This window comes from Amblyomma maculatum, chromosome 4, assembly GCF_055883805.1.
Source record: "Amblyomma maculatum isolate TAMU_Amacu chromosome 4, ASM5588380v1, whole genome shotgun sequence".
Classification (NCBI taxonomy): domain Eukaryota; kingdom Metazoa; phylum Arthropoda; class Arachnida; order Ixodida; family Ixodidae; genus Amblyomma; species Amblyomma maculatum.
The window spans coordinates 73,710,127-73,735,334 of NC_139347.1; the positions used below are offsets into that span (position 1 = coordinate 73,710,127).

Below are 25,208 nucleotides of genomic sequence, written 5' to 3' on the forward strand. Positions count from 1 at the left end.
CCCTGTGTTTCTGAATAAAAACTGAAAGTCCAATAGTAGTGGTCATCACCATGCCTGACTACGCCAACTGCATGTCAAAAGCTTCTCCAACACCTGTCCAATTAGTCCGGTCCTATGACAGCTGCATTCACATAATCCTCGCCAACCGCCGCGTAGTAGTGGTGTTTCTTTCATGTAATGGGGAAAAATACAGACGGTTTAACTGAGTTAATCAAGGAATATAGTGTAGCAGCAGGGCGGTTTCACAGGATTGTGTTTGCTGTGTCTCAATTATTAAATGTTATTTTGCTCTACTAATCAGGCGGCCATGCTTCCAGACATTCATTGCATGTGCTTTACAGACATAACCTTCTTAAATTAATGCTTTTATTAGTGATGGCATTGGATACGAATAACACTTTTTGCGAAAGCCTGAGTGTTGCTGCTGCACACGGTACATCGCGCGCCGCTTGTTGAACACAGTCAGCGTTCCGTTGAACGCATCAAAGTTCACCGGAATTTTATTATTTGTTTACAGGAAATGAAAGGCGCAGCATCTGTCGCGCATGTTTCTGCGGACACCTAAATCCCCTCGAAAATGTCAAAGGTCAAATGTGCTTCAGGCATCTGATATTTGCGAGAATGCGAGTTGTAGTGCTGAATCCATAAAAAAAATCTTAAGGACAGGCCCAAATTGCAGGCCCAAATTGCAAATTGCTATTCGTATTATTCGTGTCTTCCTGCTGCTTTCTTATTAAACAAACAAAACCTAATGTCATTGCAAGAATGCGCTGTTTTCACACTAATTGATGGCTATATGAAAGCTTTAAACTATGCTACGAAGGTCCCGGCCCCTTTGGTGCAAACCGTCGCTTTGCGGGACTGAAAACCATGGCTGAATGTTCCAGCTAAGTTTTATGGCACCAAGTTAGGATGACGCCTCCTCCCGACAGCCGTGCCAGCTACAAATTGAGCACTGTCTGGATACAAGATGCCATCAACCACGATAACATACTAAGTGTTCTGGTGTAAGGACCGAAGTTCTCCTTTGACCAAAAGCCTGAGACGTCGCAAATTTGGCAACCGTGCGGCAAATTTCTCGTAGCGCAAGCGATCAGCAGAAGGGACGTGTCATTGATGACGGCGTCGACTTCCTCATAGGCACAGTACGTAAACAGCCATAAGATAAAGTCCGCTCCAAAGAAAATTATCAGTGTTTTGAAAGACAATGGCCCTGCAATCACCTATGTTGATAACGGAGGCGACTGTGTTGTTATGTCAGCATTTTAGGCTCAAAGAAAAAGCAATGCGTGACTATAATCAAGCATTTTCACCAGATCAAATTTTGCGCGAATAGGTAAACGAAGGAGCTAAAAATCTTTCAGGAACATTCATTTTTATTTCCTTGCAAAAAATATCAAGAAGGGCTGGAATGGGCTCGTGCACGCGTTCTTCACAGGCAGAGGTCGTAAGGCAGATTGCACCTTTTGCGCGATGGTTTGAAAAAAAAAAAAAGAAAAAAGAAAGGCATCCATTCAATGAAATCCGATTGCATAAAGAGTATCTGAATAAAGTAGTGGAACCGAACCCGATTTTAGTACGAAGCGCAAAACCACTTCTCGTTTCTCTGGGGAACGATATGACCTGTGACGCCAAGGCCTTATCAGTGGATATACATGATTTATGCTATTCTCCTAATCATCATCAACCGGAATATACCCACTGCAGGTCGAAGGCCTCTCCCATATTTCTCCAATTTGCCCTCTCCTGTGGTTAGCGGCATCTACTTGACTCCTGAGAACTTCTTAACCTCATTCGCCTACCTAACTTTCTGCTCCCCCTGTTACGCTTCTCTTCCCTTGGAATCCAGTTTGTTACCCGTAGCGAACATCGGTTGCCCTCTTTTCGCGCTACATTCCCCCCCCCCCCCCCCCTCCACCCACTTTCTACTCTATTCAAACTGAAACCTAGTATGCAGCTCTCAGGTAACAGGCAGAAGAATACGGCGAAGTAATTGCAGCTTCCGTAACGCAGCTGGAATGTCGATGGATTACTGCCTTGAAATTTTGGACTTTTACATCGGAGCGGTGCAGCGGTGGCGTAGCGGTAGAACATCCGCCTCGCATGCAAGAGGACCGGGGTTCAAATCCCGGTGCCGCGCAATTCTCCACCGGATGACAAAAAAAAAAGAAAAAAAAAAACCGCGTGTCGATGGAATTGCATATACAGGTTTGGGGTGCGACCTGATGCCGGTAAACACCTCCGGCAACGCACTCCCTCACCAGAACATGGAGTTGGCCACCCTGGTGCAGTAATTGGCCTCAACCTCCTATGATAAGCTCCATAAAACCCCGGCCCTCAGTCACCAGCGGCTGCGGAACAACTGACCACGCCGGCGGTCAGACCTGTGACGCAGCAGGGGGTGCTAAGAAAGCCTGGCTCCGCTGGACAGGCCGCCATTGGAAACTGACCCTGGCAACGTTTAATGCTAGAACCCTTGCTAGTGAAGCTAGTTTAGCAGTGCTGTTAGAGGAAGTAGAGGGTATGAAATGGGATGTCATAGGGCTTAGTGAGGTTAGGAGGCCGAATGAGGCATATACTGTACTGAAGGATGGGCATGTGCTGTGTTATCGAGGTTTACCAGAGAGGCGACAACTAGGGGTAGGTTTCCTTGTCAATAAGTATATAGCGGGTAATATAGATGAATTTTATAGTATTAATGAGAGGGTTGCAGGCATCGTAATTAGGCTTAATAAGCGGTATAAACTGAAGATTGTACAGGCCTATGCACCTACATGTAGTTATGATGACCAGGCAGTTGAAAGCTTCTATGAAGATGTAGAATCGGCAATGCGAAAAGTAAAGAAGCAGTATACTGTACTAATGGGCGACTTCAATGCCAAGGTAGGGAAAAAACAGGCAGGAGACAAGGCAGTAGGTGACTATGGCATTGGTTCTAGGAATAGCAGGGGGGAGTTACTAGTTGAGTTTGCAGAGCGCAATAACTTACGAATCATGAATACCTTCTTCAGCAAACGGAAGAACCGGAAATAGACATGGAAAAGTCTTAACGGAGGGACTAAAAATGAAATTGACTTCATAATGTGTTCAACCCCCGCCATTGTGCAGGATGTAGAGGTAATCGGGAAAGTTCGATGTAGTGACCACAGGATGGTGAGGTCCCGAATTAGCCTAAATCTGAAGAAGGAACGCAATAGATTAGTAAGAAAGAAACCCATCAACGAATTAGCGGTGAGGGGGAGGGCAGAAGAGTTCAGGATCTCGCTAAAGAATAGGTATTCAGCTCTAACTGAGGATGGCGACATTACCCTAGAGGCAATGAAAATAATTTCAGAGATATCATTACTGAGTGCGCGGTAGAAGTAGGCGGTAGGATAGTTAGAGAGGATACCGGTAAGCTGTCTAAGGAGACGAAAGATTTGATTAAGAAACGGCAGAGTATGAAAGCTTCCAATCCGACAGACCAGATCTAATTGGCCGAGATATCAAAGCTAATCAATTAGCGCAAGGTGGCCGATATAAGGAAGTATAACATGGAGAAAATTGACCATGCTGTAAAGAACGGGGGAAGCCTTAAAGCGGTAAAGAAGAAATTGGGCATAGGCAAAAACCAGATATATGCGATAAGGGACAAGGCGGGCAACGTCATCACTAATATGGACAAGATAGTCAAAGTAGCCGAGGAGTTCTATGCAGATCTCTACAGTAGCCAAAGTAGTCAGGAGCGTAATGAGATTGGCGGTAGGGAAAAACAGTCAGACGTTCCACCAGTGACGAAGGACGAGGTCAAGAAAGCACTAGAAACTATGAAAAGGGGGAAATCAGCTGGAGAGGATCCGATAACTACAGATTTGCTGAAGGACGGGGGGGATATCGTGCTAGAAAAACTGGCCACCCTGTATACGCAGTGCCTGGTGTCATCGACGGTACCGGAAGCACGGAAGAATGCAAACATTACCCTCATTCACAAGAAAGGGGACTCTAAGCACCTTCGCCCTGCAGTGGGTATAATCAGGCTGATGATGATGACATCGGCTCGATCGCGATTTTCAATCAAAGTAGTTTTACGTGCAGAAAAGGGGCGTGTACATCGCGTCTTCTGTTACACCAGTGTTGCATCATATTTTTTGTTCCTTTGACCGGGGTACGAAACATCGCCTTCCTGATCTTCATTTAGTGCGCGTTTTTCGTTATGCCAAGAACTGTCTGGTAATCTTAAATATAGCTTGGCCGAATCAGCAACGTTCTGAATGTTTTCAAATCTGAAGAAAACATGCTTAACTTGACGTATGAATTTCCTGAATATAGTCAAATTCAGTATGTCCTTTTCAACTAGCACTTCACGTGACCCCATGTCTGGTGGTCCTACAATACGAGATTAAAAATTCCGTTTCTACCGTATGACAGTGGTCGTTTAAAGTTGGCCAATCCCGCAATTATTCATTCTGCATGCGGTTCTTCGTTTGAAAAATCATCCCAGCGCGAATTGCAATACAGACTTAACATGCCCATTGAGGAACTGCGCAGCAGGTTGTGTTTTCGATGGTCTGCTTCAAAGGATGAGCAATGTGAATTGCTTAGAGATCGAAGAGGAAAGCGATCCACTGTCTTATGGCACACACAATCTTGTGTCACATAATCTGAATAAAATGGCAGGCGAGTACAGCGTTCGTCTCATGCTTTCGGCGCTATCTAAGGTGGCTAGATTGGGTCAAACGATGAGCAGTGAAGGTAGTCAACAAGGATTTAGGTTAAATCAAAGTTGTTGTTTCTTTTTTTGTTATGTTCCTGAGTCTTGTGGTGGACGTACGTACAGGGGTAGTCAAAAGTTCCCAGGCCTCAAGTTCTGCTTCTACTCGGCATATTCTGGCCCTTGAGATCCCATTAAATAAATCAATTATCTCGGTGGTTAGAATAATGCTTCTTGTACCCTGCACATATATTTTAAGACTTGGGGTTGTCGTAGCTGCTTAACTATACAGCTCAGAAGAAGAGAGCGTGGCCTGGGAACTTGTGACTAGCCCTGTATATCCGCCAAAACTGCCCATGCTTCAGTAGAAAGGCACGGTAACACGACCGCGATTCGTCAGGTATGTCAGGTAGGCGCTAGTTACGTTATTTTGGTTCGCACCAAGTTTCTTGTTAGTACCATTACGTTTTCTTTTGGTGTAGGTTGGTTTTAGCTTCGTTGTAGTTGTCTCATCTCCTTCTACCATGTTCTTTGGTGGTTGTTCAATGATGCATAGACATGTTTATACTTTCTATTTCTGGTTCCTTGTCTTTTTCCCTGTGACATCTTGTCAGCTGCTTTAACTGTTTTGCCTTTGTTTTTTCTCTTCTCTCACTCTTCTTATCCCTCGTAGTGCTGTGTTTTAGCCGTCAAGGCCACGTGGGTACGCATACTTCACTCTGATGAGATTACTTTTTTTTTTTCCGGTTTACTTTGCTCGTGGGCTGCCCCAGGTTTTTCCGATATAACGCAATGAATGGAACTGCACTATTCAGATAAGCGCATCCGTGTTTTGCTTTTGCGCTGTTTTATTTTGTTAAGTAGTAGCTGTTGAGTACAAAAACACTTCTTGTAATCCCTGGAATAAAATGCGGCAGTCAGCGCTCTCTATATTTTGGGTGTTTCTTTTCTCTGTCATTGTTTTATTCGCGCAGTTCTGAAAATGAATCCAGCCCGGGCTCCGAATGTAGCGCAGAAAAATTTATATACACGACGTAAGTAAAAGAAACAAATTTTGTCTTCACATATTAACAGCGGGAAGATATGTCAGCTTTATCCGCTAACAACTTGTCGCCATTTCTCCTTTCGATCAGTTGTGAAAGTTACGTTTGCTAATCTGGCTTACATTTCTTTATTCTCCAGCCAACGGCTAGCCCGCACCGCTCGAAAAAATTGCAGCAAACTGCTCCACTCTGAAATCCACTCTACAAAGAAGTACGCATAAGAGCCAGTCTGTGTATGATATTCGGTAAGTTTAAGACTGGTCTTTGCGCTGGGAGATATAGTAATTCACTGTCAAATATATGCTTCTATAAACACCATTTTGTTTTTCATAGCATATTGAACATAATAGTTTAAGCCCCAGCTTTCTTCGGCGAGAGGCAAGCGGTTCTCCGTTGAGCTCGCCTTTAATGACCCTTGCACTGTCCCTCTTCCTGAATTGTAGCAAGAAGAGTGCGGCTTCACAACTTTGTATTCGTTTTCTTTATGCTCATCATAAGCGTTTTGTTCGAGCTGTCCCAGACGCGTAATTCTGCTCTCTCAACGGGAGAGTCCCGCAACTTCTTTCTCCTCACTGGTTGCCTCTCAGCTAGTTGAACGGTATTGTTGCTGAGAAGCGTCTCTGAACGCAACTTAAAGATAACATACACTCACTGAAGGCAGGAAATGATTGCGGTGAAAGTAATTGCACAGTGTAAATGTTACCAAACCATCCCCTTTTGACTCTGTTCACGGCTGGTTTAGCGGCTAATAAGAATAAAAAACATCACATAACGCAACCTAAATGAGGGCACACCCCGGGAAAGATGTTCGTAATTTATTTGAATGTTTTGGATTGTATAAAAAAAAAGTTGCACTCAGAGGATTCGAAGAGATGTTTTGATGTGCTTCGATAAGTGGTATTAATTCGTTGCACCGCAGAAGCGACGGGAATGGCGGCATTTAAATGCGCTGCTTTTTATTTTGACAATATTCCCGCCATTTGGCGCCCGGTGCCGCTGCTCAGAGGACCTTACTATAGGGAGCCTCGATGCTTGCGCGCTGCGGAGGGGGCGTGCGCATCGAGGAATCTTAGACCCTACCGTTGAGAGAACGGAATTAGGCGTCCCACACCGCATAGCCACATTCAAAAACTGGTCTAATGCCGCTCAGAAACACCGGGATGTTTTTATTGGACGTTCGAACAACTGATACTAAATTGTATAGATTTCAGTGCCACATTAGGCTTGCTTACCAAGTGTTGTGCGTTACAAGAATAATTAGGTGAAAGCGCTTAGACTAAATACTTATAACGAACTTCGCTAAACTTTGAATAATCGCATATCGGGAATCAGTAGTAGTTTTTTTTATATAAAAATGTCCTGAGTACGCTTCGTAAAATTTAAAATCATCCCCTAAGTGGTACACCGGAACTGATTTCGTGTCAGATATGGGTTCGGGTTATGGGATTTAACGTCGCAAAGTGACTCGGGCTATGACAGATCCCGTAGTGGAGGGCTCCTGAAAATTTAACCACCTGGAACTCTCTAACGTGCACTGACATCGCACAGCGCACGGGCGCCTTGCTTTTTGCATCAATCGAAAAGCGGCTGATATTAAACAAATATTAAGACATAATGCTTTAATTTCGTTATTAAAGAGGAAGTGACCAGTGTAAGCTAAAAAATTGATTTCTACCGATTCAGACCCGCACCCTTATATATATTTCGAAAACAGCATCGAATTGTCTTTTCTGTTATTGTTAATAGTCGTCTTCTGTCATTTTTATGTCAAGTTCGTACTCACCCCTAACGTATAAAACTTTTCTGGTATGAAACACTGATGGTGATCTCTTTTATGCGAAGCATATTGCTAGAGGTAAACCACAGCCCTTCGTGACGGTTACACGCCGTGCAAAGAATGTGGAATGCTACATCATACCACGTGATACGCTGACGTCACGACAGAGGAGAGACGGGGGTCCAGCTCGCGCCGTCGGCTGCGGTTGCACGCCGTGCGGACCACGTGGTATGGTGACGTCACACCGCGTGATACGCTAACGTCACGACAGAAGAGATACGGAGGACCGGCTCGCGTCGTCGGCTGCGGTTGCACGCCGTGCGGACCACGTGGTATGGTGACGTCCCCCCACGTACACATACGCGCTCGTACGCACTACCTATCGTTTCTTTGTCTAGGTAACAAAACAAATTGCGCGATTCGGTTTTGTACAGTTTCCGTAGGGACCGCTTTATCGGTTTTGGCGGTGTAATTGAAGGACCACCATGGCGGTAATATGGCTCGAAGGGTATACATGAAGTGACCTCACAGCCATGCTTGGTGATGACGTAACGACCGTTGGTGCACGTCAAGCCGGCTGGACACGGGTAGTTTACGGGGAGGCTTTCCCATACGACCGTGTTGCTGCCGAAGAAATCAAAATCGTTGATTCCTTTAGCACGTCGGTGTTCTAAGAGCTTTTGCTTTGCGTACATATTCGCGTAGTGGCAATCGAGTATCGTTGGCCTGGCGGACGACATGTTCGTTGTGCGTGTCGGTAACACAGTTAGATTAGAGATGAACGAGTCATGCTATTACCTAGTTTTATGCGATGGGAAAACATTGTGCATTCCAAGTTTAAACCGTGTAAAAGCACGTCTAACCCAGGAAAGAAAAGTTTAGCCAAATGTAACCATGGAAAGCCGAGTTTAGCAATCAATATGCTTCGCATCTGACCCGGCTTAACCAAGCTAAGCCTCAGCCACTTTTTTTAACCTTTCAGGGTTTAATATTTGGCACAAAAACATCTGTGACCGTGCGCATTATCTTTGTAGACGTAACCAACAACACATGGAGATCACGTTCTTCTGACAAACATTCATATATAAACAGATTGTCAAAAAACTTTGCACAGATATTAGAAAAAGTATTTTTTTTTTCAAAGTAGACCAATGCTTATGTACATGTTTTTCATATCTTAGATTAGGCGTATACCATTCACTTACGGCACAACAAATGGAGCGGTCCCCTCATGACTCCGTTCACCACCGCCTTGCCGGCAGCGGCAATGCCTCTATTGGGTCCCTCTTTCTGGAAGCTGTAATCGACGCCAAACGCTGCACGGCCCACGTAATCCATGGCTAGCCGCTCATAGAGAAAGCACACGTTCGTCTCCTGGCCGCTGTCGGCGAGCCTTTCAACCGTCTCCATGAATATATCGGCGCCTCTTAGCACTTCTGTGATCATCTGTCCATAAATAGCCATAAATAGCAGCCAGTTAGAAAAAAAAAGCATATATTTACTTCGCTACGGAGACGGAATGAAGTAAATTAGTATTCACGAAGATCCGCAGTGAAGTTAGAGTGCTGTATTGAGACTGGTCCTAATGTTAAAAATGGTAATTACAATTTACCAACATAAAGTTTGTTGACTGCCTGATGAAGCCATGATCGAGAATAACGCTGAGAAAGCTTTATCAAAAGAAAATATTAAAATTTGATACCTGGTTTCAACTGATGAGTTACATTGTCCACTGGTCATGTCACAGTTTTGTAGCACATCACTTCCTAAGCACATAACGGCAAGTGAGGGGAGTCAGACCCGCGCTTATTATCTTCCTTCCTATTTTCTATAAAAGGTTTGAATTTGGCCAGAGCTAAACTCAAGGACAGCTGTGAGCATGTTTTGTGAGTGCTGCGCGCCCAGATCGGTATGCGTAGAAGGGGCGGCCAGAAAATTAAAAATGAAAAGGAAGGTTTTATGTATTTGAACGCTGGTTATCTGTCAGTGCTGCTATGTCGAGACTGTCCAAACAAAAACACTGCACACCTAGACAAAAAGCAGAGCACCAACTTCCGTTGCTGTGCGGTAAAGTGTAGATCGGACGCACAGGCCGTCGTGTGAATCGCAGCTCACTCGGAAGTGACTAGCGCATGCTAACTAGCGCAAAAGACAAGGACAAAAGAGCGATGGATACCACGAAGGCTAGATATCTACTTGGTTTTATTCTGGACACTACATTCACTATATAGGCAAACCATGTAAAAAAGATCACAACCTAAAGCGCATGTGCAACGACACCTTCTGGTTCATTCAAGAATTGTTATTCATTGGATGACAGAGAAAACGATGGCTTGCTTGCGTACGACTGTCGTTCCATGTAAATGAGAAATGCTTCCCGTATTTCACGCTCATTCTGGTTCGAACTTGAAAAAATGGCCCGTGTCTGATTGCATTCGGAGCACAGTTATCCTTACAACGTTTACAAAGTGCCGCCAAGTGTCCCGAGCCTGATAGTCCTCGACCGCCAGCCTGTGCTTCCTTAGCCGAACATAAATACATCTGCCAGTTTGGCCGATATAGCAACTCCCGCATGACAAGGCAATTCTGTAGACCACATTGAACTTTCAAGCCGCATAAGGAATTTGTTGTTTTATTGGGGAACATTTCTTTTTTAGGGCACCATTAACAGCCCTGCACAGTTTGCCGAGTTTATCTGGTGCCGTAAGCATAACTCGGACATTGTCCGCCTTCGCTACCTTCGTGTCAGTTGGTGAATATATGGCAGTGCCAGGCATCTAGCTCGCTTATGAGCTGATAGCTCAGTTGCCGTTGCCTGTTTCCCGGCTTTCATCGTTTTACAGGGCTGTGCTTTGGTGCCCGTGCCTGCATTTTGCGTCATCGTCGCCGTTGTTCGTCGTAACCAGCTCCTAGCAGGGGCAGTACGCGCTCCTGCCGCCATCATTCGCTGCTGCGTGTACCCCCTTCTCTTTTCCTCCGTGGCGGCGACCACGCGTGTTCTCCGATTGCTGCGCGCGCTACTGACGCCACCGTTCGCCGCTGCGTGCACCCCCCCCCCCCCCTTTCCCTGCGTGGCGGCGACGGTGTTCTCCGGTTGCCGAAGCGCCGACTCAACATCAGCGGATCGCGGTGCGTGCATGCCAAGTTGAAACACAGAGCCATGTTGATTTGACTCGCTAGCGGCGTCAGCGGCATCAGTCAGTCGCTGCTATCTCTTCGCCGCGCAACGTTCTTATGGGCCCACGCGCTGCCTCCTGCGACCTCCGAATAACTAAAAAAAACTATCTTTTCTTCTCCTCCAATGCCACCCCTGTGCGGCGACAATCATAGCGCCGGATCAGTGGAGGCATATCTCGATATGTGCTGCGCCCGACCCGAAACGCATAGCCGCCGCCGTTCGCCACTGCGAACCGCCTGCCTAAAAGTTGTCTATAATTGAAAATATATGTTTTGCTCGAATTACTTGCCTCAATCTATCGAAAAGCTGCAGCAGCTGATGAGCTGCGCTCAAATTTCGCATTAGGAAGTAACGGAAATGTCGGTAAATTTTTTAACAGGCCTTCAGCAACGAATGTCACGATTTCCCTAGGGAAACCCACCTTCGTTATGCGGTCAGCCTGCAGGTGCGGACTTTCAGTCACCTTGTGTGAGCAGGAATTGTCTAGGGCAGCGCGAAGGCATGTGTTGACAATACATCTTTTTACTGGCCCAAATTAAAATTCAATATTGCTATTTTAGACCTTGGCTGGTATATATAGCTGTGCGTTGTCAGTGCACGTTAAAAAACCCCAGGTGGTGGAAATTTCCGGAGTCCTCCATTACGGTGTCTCTCATAGCTTGAGTCGCTTTGGGACGTTAAACCCCACAAACCAAACTAAACCAAAAGCGTGCGTCACTCAGAAAAAGCCTAATGTCCAGGAACTGTAGACTACCATCTTTAGCAAACTCATGGGTGAAATTAAGAATATGGGCACGTGACTTAAAAACTTCCAAGACTCCTTCGACTAAAACATTCTTTTCATCATCCTGAGTAGTTTGGTATCCGTCTCTCTTGTCTCTCTTTTGTCCTTGCCTTTTGCGCTAGTTCCCATGTCAATTGAATCTAAAGATCACCTGCTAGCCCAGGTGTACACTTTACATCCCTAACTGCTCATTGGAGTGTTTTCCAATGCTCGCCCCCTTCTTTTCAAGAAATGTATTTTTTTTTCTTTCATTAAGACCAGATAAACCGATAAATTATAGAAACTTTTTTTATCACAAGAAATGCTGATCGGTGCGTCAGCGCACCTTCTGTGGATTGTCAGATAGGAAATTTCGCTGCTTGGGTTAGCTATCTGTAGATGCAATATGAGTGTTGTCTTGCTTTCATGAGGATGTTGCATGTTGTTTTCGTCGTTGTTCCCTAAATTGGTGGCATACACCCACACAGGGGGATCGGCCAAGAATCGGGGGGCAGAGATATTTGTTTTTGGGTATGGCGTGTGCTGGTGATTAGTTTGTATTGTTACCCAAAAAGCATTCGTGGAGAACGGGACGTCGGGAACACCGTGTCAGCAGTTAGTCGTCTCTGGTAGAGTTCGCGCACCGCTTCCTCTTTCTTCTTCTCTAGCGCATCTTCGTCTGCCTTGCAGCACGTTACATTTCCTCCCTCCGCAGCCAAAGCCTGCCGGACGAGTTACGAGGGCTCACGAGGATGCCAGGGCTTCAAGCGCGCAACGTGGGACAGTTCTGCTTTTTTTTCCCACCGACGACCTTTTGCAGTGAGGCGTGCAATCTTGTAGGTCACATCAGTGATGCGATTATTAATTACGTAAGGTCCATCTTAGTGAGCCAACAGTTTCTGGTGAAGGCCACGCCTTCGTAGCGGTCGCCAAATTCAGACAGGTTCGCCGGGAGCGTAGGTGACATGCCGACGGCGCTTATTGCAGCTTTCTTTGAAGCGCATCTTGCGACGCAATGATCCACAGGCGCGCCAGTCGCCGAGCTTCTTCTGCGAGGCACAGGGTCTAAGCGATGCAGGGTTAATCGCTTAGGGAAAACGGTAGTATGGTGTCCAGGGTGTAGCGCGGTGGCCGGACGTACAGAAGAAAGAAAGGGCTATAACCCGTAGTCTCATGAGTCGCTGTATTAAAAGCCTACGTGACAAAAGGCAGGATGGTGTCCCAGCTCTTGTGATCCGCAGCCACGTAAATTTAAATCATATTTGTCAACGTCCTGTTTATACACTCTGTCAAGCCGTTAGTTTGCGGGTGATAAGGGTGTGGAGTGGCGATATTCATTGCACATAGACGCAGGAGCTCCTCGACCCCATCCACCATGAACTGAAGGCCCTAGTAACGTATTAGAACCCGCAGTGGTCCGTGACGCAAGATCACTGAGCGAAACTTGATGGGCTGTAGCTGATGGGATAGCCGCCGTTTCGCAGAACCGAGTAAGATAATCGATGCAAACGACAATCCAGCGGTTGCCAAAGCAAGACTTTGGAAATGACCCCAGCAGATCGATGCCGGCTTACTCAAAGGGCACTCTAGGAGGTGGTACAGGGTACGACAGCACAGCGTTAGAAACTCTATGTTTGTGGTGCTGACATTGTGTGAAACTGGCCACATATCCCTCAATGGTCGATCGCCTCTTAGGCCAATAAAAGCGTTCTTGGGCGCGGCGGAGCTTCCGAGCCGATCCGAGATGATCAGATGTGGGATCGTCGTGCAGTACGCGCAAAACAGGCGAATATAGGCTTTGGGAACTACAAGTAGCAAACGTGGGCCAACTGGAGAATAATTTTTGTTCCCAAGGATACCATCGCTCACACAAGAAAACGGCCGGTAGCTCGACGGGTCTGCGGGGCGTTGTAAGGAGGCGTGAGGGCCGGATCTTTTTGCTGTTCCAATTTGAACACTTGAATGTCCGGAAACTCTGCAACTACAACCGAAACGTAATCATCTAAGTTGTCGGCTTCGCACTCAGTGGTGGCTAGGGGAAGACGTGATAAAGTCTGTGTCGGCGTGGCGTCGGTCGCTCTTATACACCACCTCGAAGGTATAATCCTAGAGGCGAAGGGCCCATCGCGCGAGACGGCCTTTGGGATCGCGAAGGTTGACAAGGCAGCAGAGATCGTCGGTTAAAATTCTGAATGGGCGGCCGTGTAAGTACAACCAAAACCGCTGTATTCGGAAGACCACTGCTAGGCATTCCTGCTCAGTAATAATGTAGTTCCTCTCGGGCTTGCTTAAAGTACGGCTTGCGTATGCAATAACATGTTCTTGCTCATTGCAGCGCTAAATCAAAATAGCTCCAATGCCAACACCACTAGCCTCCGTATGAATATCTGTCGCCGCTGCAGGATCAAAGTGGCGTAGAATAGGGTGCGATGTTAACAGAAACTTCAGCAGACGAAAGGAAGCTTCACATTCGGAGGTCCATTCGAAAGAAGCGCCTTTGTGTAACAGACTCGTCAGCCGGGCGGTGATATTAGCAAAGCGGTGTACAAAACGACGAAAAGAAGAACATAACCCCAAGAAGCTGCGAAGCTCTTTGACAGTCTGAGGCGGCTTCAACGATTCGACAGCCTCCATTTTCGGGAGATCAGGTCGCACACCGTGTTCGTCAACAAGAGGTCCAAGCACCACTGCCTGCCGTTCGTCAAATCGGCACTTCTTGGAATTAAGAATAAGGCCGGCGTGACGCAAACAGTCCTAGACAACAGCTAGGCGTTCGTTGTGTTCGCTGAAAGTCTCTCCAAAAATAACTACATCATATAGGTAACACATACAAATGTCCCATATTAAACCCCGAAGCACCGTGTCCGTAAACCTTTCAAAGGTTGCAGGCGCGTTGCAAAGTCCGAAAGGCATAACATTGAATTCAAAACGTCCATCTGGCGTGACAAATGCAGTTTTTTCTTATTATCAGGGTGCACAGCAATCTGCCGGCAATCGGATGTTAAATCGACGCAAATAGGCGCGTGGCAGAAAGGCAATTTATGGCGTCATCTATGCAAGGGAAGGGATACACATCTTTCTTGGTGATGGCGTTCAGACGTCGATAATCCACACAGAATCGCCACGTACCGTCTTTCTTGCGCACCAGGATTACAGGAGCCGCCCATGCACTGCAAGATTCCTGAATGACACCCTTGTGGTGCATTCCTCAGACTTGTTCGTTGATGATCTTGCGCTCGGTTACTGATACTCAATAAGGTTTCTGACGAAACGAGCGGGAAGAACCAGTGTCGATCATGTGACGAATGCGAGAATCAGGAATAGAAGCAGGTCCAGAGGGCTGGGCGAAGTTAAAAACGGATGAGTATTGCAGTATAGGACGTCCACCAGGGCTTGGCGTTCAGTACTTACAGAGACTGGCGTTCACCATGCGAGTAATTGTCGATTCTGGTGACGAAGGCGGAAGAGGTTCGGTTGACGCGACTCCGACCGATGCCACAGTGGAGGGCATATCATGTCCACAGAAGGCAAGCTTTAATCCAAATGGCAGAATAGTCGGCTCAAGGGAGGAATTGATTGTCCACAAGCCCACACGACCGTTAACCACATAAATCAAACAATGAGGCACACGTACACTTTTTTTAACACACGCCGAATAAATAGGCTTTACTACAGCTTCAAAGGTGTCATCATTATGAGGCGATGGGTGCACTGGGACGCACACTGCAGTCCACGATGGCACGAATATGTCTTCGGAAACTCTAACTACAGTTTCCGCATCGCACAGAGATTAACCACAACTGTTTGCTCGAAACAAACCGCCCCACGTCGACAGTAAACGCTAGCGCCACACATTTTCAAAACGTCCAAGCCTAAAATCACATCATTGATGAAACGGGCAATAACAGTTAATTACGCTTGAAAAACTTATCCGCCCAGTTCGACTTCTACACTGCACATTCCTAAAGGCTGCAACGGTTCACCGCTTACTCCACAGAATGTTGAAGTAGGGGCACACTAAAACATCACTTTGCGCCCTAACAACATTTTAAATTCGAACTCATTACTGAAACAGTAGCACCAGTGTTGACAAGAGCCGATGTGACTACACCATCCACAGACATGTTAACTTTGTTCTCGAGCATTAAAACAGGCGGCGGTACGTTGGTACACAGCAGACTTTCAGCGACCTCACCTCCATCGGCCGCGCTGACTAGTTTTCCGGATGAGGTGATGAGCGCCGTCGAGGCGATGAAGACCGGCGTATGCGAAATGCTGGACGAGGAGTCATGCTGCGATCCGATGCCGGCGATGGAGTCGTCATGCTGGCCTGCGAATGATTCGGTGCAGCGGGTGAGTGAAAAAAAATGGATGGCGGGGAACATACACCTGCCGGTAGCCTGGCTGTGCAATGTAGGTGGTGGTACCGTAGCGAGGTGAGCGGCGGCGATGTCAAAACCGTGAGATGTGGCCAGGATTACAACACCGGTAGCAAACCAAGGACGGACGGATGGACAGAAGTGCACCTCGTGAAGACATCACCGCTGCCACGACCCATATGGAAGCCGTTAGATGTCACGTCTTCCTCGAAGTTGACTGGCGGTGGTTCGTTAGAGCGCACACGTGCTTCGTAGCACGATCGTGGGGATTGGCAATCTAGGCAGTGTCGGGACTGCTGGTGCCCCTGGTACCCATCATAGTCCGCTGTATCGACAGAAAGGGGCTGAGGCTGAGGCGGCGGATACGTGGGTGGCTGTTCAATAGGACGGCAGGTTGGGTCTTGCTAGCGGGTGAGCTCGTCGCGCACAAACTGCCGAAGGGTAGTGGAAAGGTCACTGGTGGATGCGTACTTAATAGCTGCCACCGTAAGGACAGTAGTCAAGCGACCAAGCTTGAAAGTAATTCTACGCATCTTAAGGTTTTCAAACGTGCGGCAATGCTCAATCACGTTTGACACCGATGCAAGGTTCTTTTTACTGATCAAGTAGGTGTAGATGTCCTCGGCGAAGCCTTTTAGCAAGTGGCCCACCTTGTCCTCGTCGGACATGCGAGGTGAAGCGACTTTGCATAGCTTCAGTACAGCCTCTATGTACTGGGTGCAGGTCTCTCCAGGAAGCTGAGCTCGGTGAGCCAGTGTCTGTTCTAAAGTCGCCAACTCGCCAAACATCGGCTCTTATACATAGCAGGTCACTTATTTAAGCCGTTACGTTAACTCGATGCACTTCCTCTTTTTTGAGCGGAAGCGCCCCTCTCCAGGCTGCAACTCCGGAGTTCGCCGCTTGTCGGAGAATAGATTTGAGCTCTCATGAGGTCCCACCTCTCCTTGCTCTCTTTATTCCTCTAAGAGATGGCAAGGTATTTTGTTCACGAAGCCTCCCCTCGTCTTCTGCTCCTTACGCCTCTCAGTGGAGATAAGGATATATTAGAGCAGAAGTCCTAAGTTCACTGGGTGTCGATGAATTTCCTTCAAGGTTTCGCATGATCAAAGTAGGATTTGAATTACCTCCAATGCCTCGCAAGCTTAAAGTAAGACTTAGTCATTTTGAGAAGTGATTTAGCTAGCCCGCATGAGTAATCTCAGACTAAAAAAAACAAGTAACATTGGAGAAGTTTGGACACGGCTACTCGGGTTCACTACTCGAGCGTCTAACCTGGTTTAAGCAGGGTTTAACCTTCGCCATTTTTTTACATATGTTCTTTTGAGTGAAAAGGCACTACAAGTGCTGACTGACACTCTCACATGCGTAGGAAAAGCTTGCTTTCACTGCTATCAGCCTGTGCAAAGTGCAGTTAGCATTACCTCGACTAACCATGAGGTCCAAAATGTCTTCCCGACTGTCTAAAGTGAGCGCTTCCAGCTTTCCGAAAGCCGGCTTTCGAAAAGTCACGTGTGCAGCGATGAAAAGATTAAGGCATACCTGTTTCAGCCTCATGGGAGTGAAACACGAAGCGATTGTCCGGCGCAAGTTTCGCCAATGCATGCCGTCCGCGTAGACAATCGCGTTCCGCAAAAGAGGATGATGCTTCTCCAGAGCTAGCATTAGCTGAAAAAGAAAAGAGAGTAATTTCGTATTTTCTAGTAGTTTATATTGTTACGAACGATGAAAAACATGCGGGCAGTGGCGTGGGCAGGAGCGCTCACGGTATGATCGCCGACATTCATGAAATGTCATCTCTCATCGCCATCGGTCATGTTTTGTTTTCCTGTGTTCATCGGCTTGACACTTTATAAAAATGCACTTCAAAGCTTTACGCTGTTGCCACACCGAGCACGTTTCTGCACGTATTTAGCTAGACAATATTAAACTATAGCTTACAGAGATGGGGAGGAATACTGTCACGTTACAGCGGAGTCAAATTTCCGCCGGCCTTCCTTCCGCAGCAGAGGACATGGAAGGGTTTCACTTTGGTCTCGTAGTTTGAGTATTTATAGATTCAGAAAATAGACAAGATACTAAACAAAATTTTCGTAGGCGTAAAATGATGAAATGGTACTAGGGGATCATGGTGAGAGCAGGGTGGTATTCAAAAATATTTGAATGCATTAATCACAGCCATAGAGTGCATCAGCCGCATTTTTATTCACATTCCCGCAATCCACTAGGCACCTCACGGCGAGTTGCTATAAGTACTATGCTTCAATTCCACATACTCAATGTGTGTAGATTTCATCATTCTGCTTGATGCAAACTTCTACGATAAAACATAACTTGAACCTTAGGGAACAACCCTGAGTATTGTAAATTACGCTTACAAGGTTTTAAATATTGGCGCACAAGCTGATTCGGCCGAGAAAACAAAATTTGAAAGCTCTCCTTATGAAGCAAACCTTAAAACCACCGTGTCATCTACTCTCCTTTTTTTTTGTTTTTGTTTTTGCTCTAGATTCTTTACAAGAGTAACACCACGCAACAGGAAGGGAAGTATAGTTGCAAACGAAGATTACAAAAATCGTTGTGACAGTACCCAGAAAGTAAGTATGCAGTTCAAGGCAATTCAGTATTGGCAAATTTCAGAGACGACGCTCTTGAAACCTCGCATGTCGCATTTAGACTCGAGTGGTAGTTACTTGTGCAAAATAACAAAACAAGAAAAAGCAGTGCTGAGGGCATTCGAGGCTAATCAAAGCAAAGAAAAAAAAATCACCCGTACATGAGAGGAGTTCGAATATATCTCACTCTTCACGGAGAGGACGAACAGACTGGAATATATAGTGCGTCCACGTCCTGCTCATCCCTACGCACGTATTCTTGTTTTCAGCAGGCTGCTGTAAATTGTTTCTTTACGTCATCAGGAACAAAGAGGAATTTTCGGCTACGTCGTAATCTCCGACGTAGAGCGCAACGGCTTTGCATGCATACACCAACCCGTAAACATGCATGGTCAGTTGACGCAGTCTATGGGAGCGATCAGAAATGACCCACATGAGTACATGCTGCAAATGCTAATAATACTTAGCAGAGTCAAGGCTTCCGTGTACTTCTCGGTGACAGTGCGCGTTAATGAAACCCAGGTGGTCGAAATTACCCACAGCCCTCCATATACGGTCACTTTCATAGTCTGATTCACTTTGGGGCTTTAAACCCAATAAACCGTCAAAGCAACTTGAAAAAAAAAAAAAAGACTGATAAGAAATGATGATCGTTAAATAAAAAAAAAACAAAGATGAATGCAACTGGGTTAATCACAGGACTGCAGAAAATTGTACTCTATCGCTCATTCTATTTTACGAAAAACAAAAAATCGGTGACATAGAACTTACGCCACGATCGGTGAAGTTTTGGAAGTTGCGAACGAAAACGAATTCTATGAAGTCCAGGTCTTTTGTTACAACAAAGGGCACGTCTCCATCGTAGAATCTGAAAACGCAACGTGAAGGCGTTTGCTGAAACTGTCAGTCTTGCTACGAATGTTAGGGAGATGACGGACAATACAAAAGCGATCAGCACAGCTGCTTAGCCGAACTACATTTGAGCTCTCGTGGGACTGAAAGTGATGTTCGGAGAGTGGAAAAGGAAGGTGCAAGCCAAGTCGGAGCATTGAAGATAGTCCTGTAAATTTAAGTCAGTTAGGTCCAGGGTGATTCCTGCCTTAGGTCTCTGATTGGGTAGTTTATTCAGGTGACGTTTAGCAGCTTTGGAAAGAGAAAGTAGTTTACAATAGGTAGCGAGGCACAGGTAGTGGTAGGATGATATGTCTACTCAGGACAGGTAGCCACAGATCCGGATTGTGAGAAGGGAAAGACTAGTAGATTCAGACTGGGATGAAGTGCATTTGGCAAGAACTCGCAGATAATGACTAGCAGCTTACCGTTATCCCTCTAATGGAAAGTTTCGTATCTTACCGGTACCTGCTTATGGGGCAGAAACGTGGAGGTTAATAAAAATAGTTCTACTTAAGTCGAGGACAACGGAGAGAGAGATGGAACGGAAAGTGGTAGGTTTAACGTAAATGAATAGAAAGTTTGCCGAGTGGGTCAGAGAACAAACTCAAGTTAATGACATAGTAGTTGAAATCGAGAATAAGAAATGGGCATCGGATTTAAATGTAATGCGAAAGAAGGGTTACTGAGGATCGCTAAGAGTAACAAATTGGATCCAACGGAAGGAAAGCGTAGCAGGGGGCGGCAGAAAATTAGGCCGGTGGATGAGAGTAAGAAGTTCGTAGGGGTCACGTGGATGCAGATGTACAGGTCCGGGTTAATTCGATGCATATGTGAGAGGCCTCCACTCTGAAGTTGATATAGCTCGGCTGCTGATGATGATGACATTTTCAAGAAAATTGTGAAATACTCTACATGCAATAAATGTTGTGATTGTTTCTGTAACGAGCAGGAATACGTAAAAGAGGTCAGTGGGTTAGAGCTACAAAACGCTTAATGATTTACTAGCGCGCGTACGAAGCAACAAATGTGGTGTACTTGTTCCGTTCACAAGCGAACAGGGAAGAGTTCTAAGAATGAATGATTTGGGGTACAACTTACCCAAATGTGTCGCCGTAGTTTTCAAACCATCTGTCAATAACCTTGATGTGATCCTGTGAAGAATTGTGCAAGTGGTATTTGCGCGGCACAATACACCTGCAATATCTGTAATTCTATGTGTCACTCTTGTATGAACACCAAATAACTAGAAGTCGAAACCGCGAACAACCAAATTGCAGACAGCATGAAAGCGCACGTTCGAGATCGGCGCATCATTTGAGATGTTTTCGCATGCGCGCTAACGTCCATTCAGAAAACGCTGTAGTCCCAAGCCACGTTGCGAAGTGTGGATTCCTGTTCTCGTGTGAAATCATCTTCCTCTAGTATTCAGAATTCTCTCTATCACGTAACTTTATTTTAAGAACGAGATCAAAATGGCTAGACGGCGATCTACTTGAGAGCTGAGAATCGGCTATTGTGTTCCCTATTGCAAAGCCGGGGAAAACGGCAACATACCTTAGCAACGTTGGACCTATATCCTTAACGACAATTTGCAAGCTTGCTGAAAAAATGTTCGCCACGCCAATCTCGTGGTGGCTTGAACCTTAAGGTTTCTACCATCCAGCCTAAATTGGCTTTCGACCATCTATAGGCATGCTGCCATTCTGGATTCAATTGACATGCTCCATTTACTACTTAGAGTGCACAATTTTGTAAAATCTTTCCTTGAAGTTAGAAAGTTTGCAATACGCCTCAGTGGCGATGTCATAGGATCGTTCGTCCCTTTTCGCGGCGTACCCGAGGGATCAGCGTTTTTCGACAACATTATTTAACGTTGAATTTATCTCCCTCGCATGGCGGTTACACGAAGGTCCTTATTTTAAATTCTTAATGTACGATGATGACAATACGGTGTGGAGCGCATACAACGACCTATATTGACTCAATTCGCTGCCCTGCAATTAGTTGTATATATTACGTCTGCATATGCGTCTTTCATTGGGCTTGAACTTTCCGCCAGTAAAACTAGTTCGTGCCTGTTTCCAACCGCTGGGGGTGCCGTCAACTAGCTGTAACCCATTATTCGTCTACATCTGTCCGGAACCCCAGTTGAGGAAAGTACAAAAGTAAAAATATTGGGTTTAACAGTTCATGCGTCAGGAACTGAAACTTCGTGCCTGTCTCACGCTACAAACCAGTGGTTACGGACTCTGGATCTCATCAAATGCATTTCTCCAAAAATGGGCAGCGCCCGCTCAGATGTTGGACGACAGTTGATGCGGGCAGTTGTACAACCGCGCCTTGTTTATCAAGCCCAATTTCAGCATTTGACAAGGGCATTGAAGCTATAAATAGAGAGGTAATGATGTCATCATCTGCCTTCATCGCATCACGTCAATCGTGCCGTTTCAAAACAACGCACAGCGGAACACAATAGATGAACTGGTGCAGCAACGAGGTGATGCTCGCAGGTAGGCTTAAGCCCACCCTCTCTCACGCAAAGTGCACTTTCAAGGCTTATGCTTCACCGCATTCAATTCTACCACAACCACGGCGAGTTCTTCCTTCTTGGCGTTTTGTACAGCTTAGGGATAACAAACCATCGGAGTTACGACGACCAAGAACACAGGGATCGGCACCGTCACTTCACGACCGAATTATGGAACAAGGCACCCGCTTGCCACAAGGATCCATTATAATTTATGTAGATGCGAGCATCCATTCCTGCGACGTGACAACTGCAGTTTACTGCCATTTGCAAGTCTGCCTTGAACAAGACATCAACTGTTGTTTTAGCGGAACCTCCATCTTCTTTTTATGCGGAGCTGCTTGCTGTTCAAGAGGCGCTTCGCTCTGTGGCCGCCATTCACATGGTTCCCACTGCCCGTATTGTTATACGCACTGATGCCCTCCAGGTGACAAAGCTGCTTAGACGCGTCAGTAGCAACACACAAGTCTGCCCAGACATTTACATTCTAGCGGCACGCATACCCCAGCCAGTTCGGATTGAATGGATCCCGCGTGATATAATAAGTTCTCACATCCATGCGGACTCTGCGACCCACTTTTTCACCCAAAAAACCTTATAAAATTGGATTATGCTAACCTCTTTTTAACAAGAAAGGAGCACCTCCGACGCCATACACGTGCTCTCATACCTCCGTGTATGGTAAGCCTCCTCCGCGATCGAACCCTAGCAGAAGAGGTGGCACTTCGGAGGATTCGAGTTGGGGTGGCCATATCACCTGCAGTGACTCGAAAGTGGCCTCAATTTCGAGTTTTGTATCCTCACCCTGGTTGCCCCGTATTCAAGTCCCGATATACATAAGCCGATATCCCCCACCTGATGTGGAAATGTCCAGCGCTGAAGCCGAAACGGATGCGGCCCCTTGTGGCAGCTGGCCTCTCCCCACATAATCTGTCGTCATATGCCGCTTGGACGCTGGGACCGCATCACCGTTCAATTCTAGACTTCATTACGTAAGCCAACCTTTTTTCATTTATTTGACCGTATACCTTTCATCCTTCATAACACCCTTGTATGCCCCTTGGCAATAAACATCGCAAAAAAACAACAAGAACAACCCCGTCGATTAGTAAGTGCACTGATCAAGCAGCAATGGTCGGCGAGATGCAGAGCTGCGAATATTTGAAGCGAGATTACAGGTATGCTTCTATCTTCTATTGATCGTGGGAAGTTTTCAGATCAGATTTAGCACTATACGTATTGTCCCTGCACCGATGTAACTTTCACAAGTAGATATAACTAACGTGCTGGAATTATCCCGCTAAACGCCTGTTCATTTATCTGGTAAAATAATTCTTCACAAAACTATTGTTCGGCTCCCTCCTCCTTTACAGTCAACCGAAAGTTAGAGAGAAGGAGGTGGTTTATGTCACTCGCAGTATTGCATGAATATGAAAAATTTGGACGGGTCTATAGAGCGCGTGCGTTTCATTTGCTCTGTCACTGTGATGTTTTTTTTTGTTCCTTTTTAACCTACAGTCGGGACACCACTCCAACTTGCATCGAGCAAGGAGCAAAATCTATCTCTTGAATTGGCCGTAAGAAATAAACCCTTTCGCATGATCATCTTCTTTAACTCCGTTTCTTCACTGCTGTATTCATTTACTTGAGTGGTTTACGCGGAATTGTGCGTACCTTGCCTCATTCTTGCTAGAAGCAGCGAGAACTTTGCGACAGGAACAGAGAATCGTACACAGAAATGCATCCGATGCGAATGAAATCATTTTTTGTGACAATAGCAGCAGGTGTCCAACAACACCGCTGCCATCGCCATCGACATACCAGATGTGATTAGGATTTCGACGCTGCCCTTCCCACGTGCCCTTACCGTTTCGTGATACTCGAGGATGTTTCCCCAGAGCGGGCTCGGTTCGGGACCGGGTATTCCGAGTGTTTTGAAATAACGAAAGTGCTGCTGTCTCCATCTGAAATTGAAGAATAAATACGAGCATCGTGTTTGTCGGAGCGATTGGTCGAGCGGCCAAGCTCAGTGCAAAGCACCGGTGGAAACGTTTTGGCGCCTGCTTCCTTTGAAATTGTTTGAAGTTTGTTCCTCGTTTTGCGCAGTAATTGATCAATACAGCAGTGGCACCGAACCCTTCAAGTAGATGCCTGTGATGCCAATTCATCTAACTGAACGTTTTTCTTTTCGCAGCGCTTGGAAAGCAGACTTTACAGTCACAGTCGACTAAAATCCGGTTGAGAGTAGCGCGCGGATCAAAGAGGCTAGAGTGGACTGACGTTCAGATTAATAAGTTCGATCACGAAGTTTTTAACTGTGCAGCCGGCATTGAGACGAAAAGTTTTAATGGTATTTTTCAATAATGATAACCTGTTTTTCGGACAGGGAAAGATGACAAAGTACTTAAAGACTTAGAACAAACGAAGGTGACGTTGTCTTTAGTTTCCTTTGGTAGACCAGAGTGATCATAAATACACTACAGATGAAATATTTGTTTTGCTCAAAAGGAGGCCTCCTGAGTATCGAAGACCATAACGTCTGCAAAGCATATGCCATTTTTTTTTCTGCGGGCAACAGTAGCCGTAACACGTGAGCGGAGATCTTATTTAACGAACTCAAAAGCAAATCAGAGACGCTGTTTCACAATAAAGAATAGAGGAGAGATACCGTTTTCGTAGAAAATAAACCTAAGCTAACATATTCTAACCACGAGAGAGTTGCTTTGGTAAAATCAAAACGTTTGAGCTTCGGCGAATATCCGTGGATTGCGCATCACATCAGTGTCTCATTGATGACCTCGTTTCAGTGTTTGTGAAATCCTTGCTGATTTGCAAGCGGCTAGCTAACATATTTCGCGCTATTCACTAAGCGACAATATTAATTTCAAGGAATGCCGTAAATCTTCTAGCATGATTTGTTGTGCTTCAGCGGAATACTAATTTAGTGCATTATAAGACGGTGGAAGAAACACCTATTTAAAGTGCAAGATCCAAACTGCACATAGCGAAGGACTCGTGTAAGATGTACGAAATTATGACCTCACCTCAACAGCGTAGCCGCGAGGACGGCGATCACGGCAAGAGCGCCGACTAGCAAAAACATCGCCGTAAAGCGCACGGCTCAATGCGCTTGTGGCTGCCAGGTGCGGCGTAGAATGTGAATGACAGAAAGTGAACAGCCGCGCAATTGTGCTGTGGCTGAAAAAAGAGAAAAAAAGGTTGGAAAGAGAAGTAGAGTCCTTCAAACGGCGTAATACACATTCACTCATACCATTCTATTTTTTTTTTTTTGCTTCAATTTGTAGCACACGTTGGATGTTGAGGATAGAGTGTGCGCAACTTCAG

The 25,208-nt window shown here is 46.0% G+C and overlaps 1 protein-coding gene across 1 annotated transcript in view; it reads right to left on the bottom strand.

Moving 5' to 3' along the window:
- The window catches only part of LOC146191410 (cytochrome P450 3A14-like), a 38,747-nt gene extending 13,781 nt beyond the window's left edge, over positions 1-24,966 (bottom strand). The window contains exons 1-6 of the mRNA XM_084599937.1: positions 24,908-24,966; positions 23,731-23,827; positions 20,435-20,487; positions 19,214-19,310; positions 17,370-17,495; positions 8,716-8,956 (exon numbers count right to left, since the gene is read on the bottom strand). Coding sequence (XP_084456063.1) covers positions 8,716-8,956; positions 17,370-17,495; positions 19,214-19,310; positions 20,435-20,487; positions 23,731-23,827; positions 24,908-24,966 — 673 coding nt within the window. The remainder of the gene's footprint in view (positions 1-8,715; positions 8,957-17,369; positions 17,496-19,213; positions 19,311-20,434; positions 20,488-23,730; positions 23,828-24,907) is intronic.
- Positions 24,967-25,208: the final 242 nt, after the last annotated feature.